The 4,957-nt window shown below is 43.5% G+C and overlaps 1 protein-coding gene across 1 annotated transcript in view; it reads left to right on the top strand.

The window, feature by feature from the left end:
- The first annotated feature begins 1,017 nt into the window (after positions 1 to 1,017).
- LOC135816560 (cell adhesion molecule DSCAM-like) overlaps positions 1,018 to 4,957 on the top strand; it is a 10,600-nt gene continuing 6,660 nt past the window's right edge. The window contains exons 1-4 of the mRNA XM_065329754.1: positions 1,018 to 1,300; positions 1,450 to 1,517; positions 2,171 to 2,309; positions 2,482 to 2,610. Of these exons, the coding sequence (XP_065185826.1) occupies positions 1,027 to 1,300; positions 1,450 to 1,517; positions 2,171 to 2,309; positions 2,482 to 2,610 (610 nt within the window). The 5' untranslated portion in view covers positions 1,018 to 1,026. The remainder of the gene's footprint in view (positions 1,301 to 1,449; positions 1,518 to 2,170; positions 2,310 to 2,481; positions 2,611 to 4,957) is intronic.

Genomic DNA, 4,957 nt, shown 5'->3' with positions numbered 1-4,957 from the left:
GAGTCAGTCAAGTGTCAAGTTTTAAAGTCGGCGGGAAAAGTGTGAGCTCCAGTGAGGATGCAACAAAGTGTGAGCTCCAGTGAGGATGCAACAAAGTGTGACCTCCAGTGAGGATGCAACAAATTTCCTTACGAATACTACTGTTTAGGGAAATGAATTCGTGCGAAGTTGATGCTGCTCAGCCTACACAAATGACTTCAACTATTATTCACTGTATTATGTGGGAAGTAAGGATTATGATTCCACTCAATCCAGGATACTAGCCGAAGGAGGGTAGGTGTGCAGCGCCCTCCTAATCTGATTGAGCCCCCCCCTCCCCCCCCCCCCCCCCGTGAAAATGTGGCTTCCCCTACTTTTTGTTGGTTTTTATTTTGTTTCATGCCACTCAACGAAAATGCAGTCGGTAGTCACTACTAGAGGGTACATAAGGGCACATTTGTCTGGGTTGAGGTAAGGGGTTCGCCCCGTACGTTGCATTTTGCATGGACAGACAAGTTTAGGCAATGGAAAAATGGTCTTCCCATGTCCTCCTCCCCCCCCCCCCCCCCCCGTGAAAATGTGGCTTCCCCTACTTTTGTTGGTTTTTATTTTGTTTCATGCCACTCAACGAAAATGCAGTCGGTAGTCACTACTAGAGGGTACATAAGGGCACATGTGTCTGGGGTGAGGTAAGGGGTTCGCCCCGTACGTTGCATTTTGCATGGAAAGACAAGTTTGGGCAATGGAAAAATGGTCTTCCCATGTCCCCCCCCCCCCACACACACACACCTATAACTTTGACCTGGCCAAAAGCCTGCAATCCTAAGCACTTCAAATGATGACATCACTGTGCAACCTGTATATCAGGTAGGGACATAATAATCTATCATAGATTATGATGAAAACCTGAAGTATGAATCTTTCAACGTATTTTGAGGAAAATTCACCAAACAATTTCGGACCGTGAACTTTATTGTGGGTATTATTTACTTTTGTGTCCATGCAGATATACCAAGATTTTGGCTCAATCCTGTACCTGCTATAATTATGCCACACTCTCTTCTAGCAAGGTCAGTTGGCCTTCGTCTAGTCCCGCCATCATCAACTGGCGATTCACCAATAACAAGTTATGAAGTCACTTGCAGACCGTATGCGGAGTACAGATCATATGTGAAGGACACTGTACAGAGGTTTTCAGTGACCAGTGTCACTGTTACTGGTCTTCAACCAGCCACCAAGTACAGTTGCTGGTATCGTGCAGAGAATGCAGTTGGTCGCAGTGGTCCAAGTCCAATTCTCAAGCTGACCACACCTGAGTCCCGTAAGTACTCTGTTGTGGCCCTGTCTTTCAGTTTGGTGTCCACCTGTGCATGTTCAACATGACAGATATTGTATTCCCTAATCCAGTGGGAAAAGTTGTGATTTTCTGTATAAATGATTGATGAACAATTTTGACTGCTGTATGTGCAGCCCCAGGAACACCGGAAAATCTCTCTACAGTGTCTAGTTCAGCAGGGCATGTCACCACATTCTTCAAGGTAAGACAACAGTGCAGTTCATCACTGAATGAAAATCAATGGTCTATCCATGGAAGGGCGTTCCTATCCTCTCAGTCATGAGTCATGATATGATAGAACATTTCCATCATGCTTTTGTAATACATAGTGCAATCAGGACCCCAGGAAGCAGTTTTTGATTGATCCGGTAGCATCATGGCTGTTCATACTTCGTGCATGATATACTTAGTAGTGGGTACACATGACCTTCTCAGTAGGAAGTGTTGGTGGCCAACAAGTTGGTCCGGTAATAACCTGACCAACCGGACTGGTTTTGGCGGGCCTTGCGATCACATGGAAAACTGATTCTTAGCTCTTTTAACTTAGTTATCCACACTATTCGAAAGCAGTTCCAAGAGCTTGGAGTCCAGCTCTAGATGTACACACAAAATTGTCTTATCTACAGAATCTGAAAAAGCCTAGGAACATGGCTGCATCATCAGTTTCTAGTGTGATGTGCAGTATGATAGCACAAATAATTCCTGTGTGTGGAAAATACGTCTATAATCCTTGAACGTGTACAAGTACACAGCTGTCAAGAGACACAACTTCTCCTACATGAGACATCTTGAACTTTAGAGTATCCAATTCCAATATTTGCAAACCATTTTTATTCATGCTTGGCTTGCTTGCAGCCAATGTCACCAGCACTTTCCCATGGAGTACTCACTGGATATCAAATTACTTTCAATGCCACTGAATGTGTTACACATCAGGACTGCCCATGTCAGCAATACAACTGCTCTCTACACGGATCTGTCTCCTTCCATGAAAGTGAGTTTCAGTCAGTTCATCTTCTTTACTCTCTTCCACGAACGTAGTAAAGCAAACATTATTGACCTTTGTGGCGGTAGACAAACTCTTCCCAGTTTGCAGAAAAACCCCAAAGTCTAAATGCATTACTGGTTCTGTCCTGATATCAATGTCTTGTTTCTTGTTATTCCAGGCTGGGTCAGCAACTCAATCTCCTTGTCTGGTCTAAGATACTTGACACAATATCAAATTTCAGTTGCAGCTGTCAATAGAGCTGGTTTGGGACAGAAAGCTTGGATTGAATTCATGCCTGAGGAGTCAGGTGAGTCATGAACCGGTTCTATTATGGCTTTCTATCAGTTGTGTTGAATTTCCACAGGGCGACCTGATTTTGTGTGGTCCTTCGCTCAACAGAATAGTTTTTTGGTGACGAGAAATTGTCCGTCTCGTTTGTTGATGTAGGAAGCAATGTTTCTGTAAAACAATAATTCTGTTAATTTGACGGATTAAATAAATCGATAAAATTTGAAAGTCTTATGTGCAAACTGATGTACATATACATGTGCAATATTTTAAAAACAGCTTTTGGCAGCTAGAATTCGGTAGCCTTTCTCCTCGCTCACCGACAAAATCCGCAGAGAAATAATACTTTTATCTGGATTTGTCATTGCTATTTGGATTCCTGATGCTGTTTTGTGTTCTATTTTTGGTTTTGCCATGATGCTTCGCTTAAAACCGTGTTGTTCTGCAAAACACACTTGCAATGTGTTTTACACAGCTATAGCATCTTGTATGCTTGCAAAACATCAGTCAGTTGATTACACTTTGGAATGCTCTGCCCTTTGAAATGAAGTCTTGTAATACGTCTTCTGCATTTAACGCCCATCTTGCCTGCCTTCTTAATGACGGGCCACAATGTACCCGGTTAAAATAGCTCCTTTTTGAAAATGTTTTCATTGAGTGATGTGTCGCTTTGTTTTGCTTTAATTGGTGCTTTTCTCCAATGTCATGCAGTCGTATTTATTCAGCTTTTATTCAGTTCTTGTGTACTTGCATACTGGTATTAGTTTAGTCCCGCAACCTGCGATAAAATGATCAGCTGTAGCACCTACTCCGCTTTTATGTTTATGTGTCTGTTAGGTACCTCCTCCCGTACCTTTTCTAGCTGGCCTGCATGCACTCGCGTACTCAACTTTTGTCTCCTTTTGTTCCGTTGGCCTGGGTAGCTACTTGTGCGCCCATAATTGCCATAGCTACCCAGGCCCTTTATCTTGCCGTTCAGACTTGATCTCTTCCTCTCTTTGCTCACTCTTCAATAATCACCATGTAGTCGTTTCGTTCGTCTTGGTCTCTTGTCCCGTCTCTAATAAATTTCGTTTCACCAACCTACCTGTTCCCGTTGTAATGTCTGGATAATGTGTCGTCAGTCGTCCTTTCTCGTATTCAACATTGGCGCCCGATTATTGATCGACCCACGACCCTGAGATCATCCCAGGCCCAGTCGTCCTCAACCGCCATTCGTCTCGTCTATGTCAACCTCGTCTCGTCCATGCCCATCTCGTCTCCAACCGCTTCTCGTCTATGTCAACCTCGTCTCGTCCATGTCAACCTCGTCTCTTCTATGTCAACCTCGTCTCGTCCAAGTCATGCAGGTCAGCTACTTTCTATATTTCTCTTTCTTTTTCATCCGTCCTTCGTCGTCAAATTTATTTTCAGTTTATTTTATTTTGTGATTTTTGTAGTGTGTGTGCGCGCGGTTGTCCGTCATTAATATTAGGGGTCCAATCATGGTGAGCCACGCTGTCTTATTTATGTCGTATATTAAAGTGTAACTAGGCTGTATTGGCCGTGCAAAATACTAGTCATCAGAATACAATTCAAGTCCCTCGTCGAACTCAAATAGTTATTTTTTGTGCCATGTTTTTGAAGGGGCGTTTGGGCCCATTGTTATTGGCAATGTACACACTATACATGTAAGTAGTACAGGAATGTTGACGGTTGTAATGATCTGTAGTGCATTTTTAGTACACACTTTTGTGAGGCCCGTGCGTTGTGTGTGTGTTTTTTTTGTTTTGTTTTGTTTTTTTCTTCTCTTCTTCCTCGGTCATTGTTTCTCTCTATTTTTCTTATCGTCTTATTATTTCCCGCGAGGTCGCGGTTCTTTTTTTTCACTCAGGGGAGGTATGTTAGGTACCTCCTCCCGTACCTTTTCTAGCTGGCCTGCATGCACTCGCGTACTCACCTTTTGTCTCCTTTTGTTCCGTTGGCCTGGGTAGCTACTTGCGCGCCCATAATTGCCATAGCTACCCAGGCCCTTTATCTTGTCGTTCAGACTTGATCTCTTCCTCTCTTTGCTCACTCTTCAATAATCACCATGTAGTCGTTTCGTTCGTCTTGGTCTCTTGTCCCTTCTCTAATAAATGTCGTTCCACCAACCTACCGGATGTAAAGTCCAATACACAACTGCCTGCTTACGATGTTACCTTGAAGACCCGCGACTATAGGAACATCAACTTCCCAGAGTTAATAGGTCTGCTTGAGCATGCAAACTTGTCTTCGTTCTCGTCTACAAACGTCGATGAAATGCTCGACGAATGGTTGGGTAAATTCAACACTGTTCTAGATGTGGTAGCGCCGTACAAACAGCCTGGTAGACGCACAAGACCGCG

The sequence above is a fragment of the Sycon ciliatum genome, chromosome 5 (assembly GCF_964019385.1).
Source record: "Sycon ciliatum chromosome 5, ocSycCili1.1, whole genome shotgun sequence".
NCBI classification, from domain to species: Eukaryota; Metazoa; Porifera; class Calcarea; order Leucosolenida; family Sycettidae; genus Sycon; species Sycon ciliatum.
Note: the sequence above shows the minus strand (reverse complement) of the source record. Positions and strands in the feature narration are given on the sequence as shown.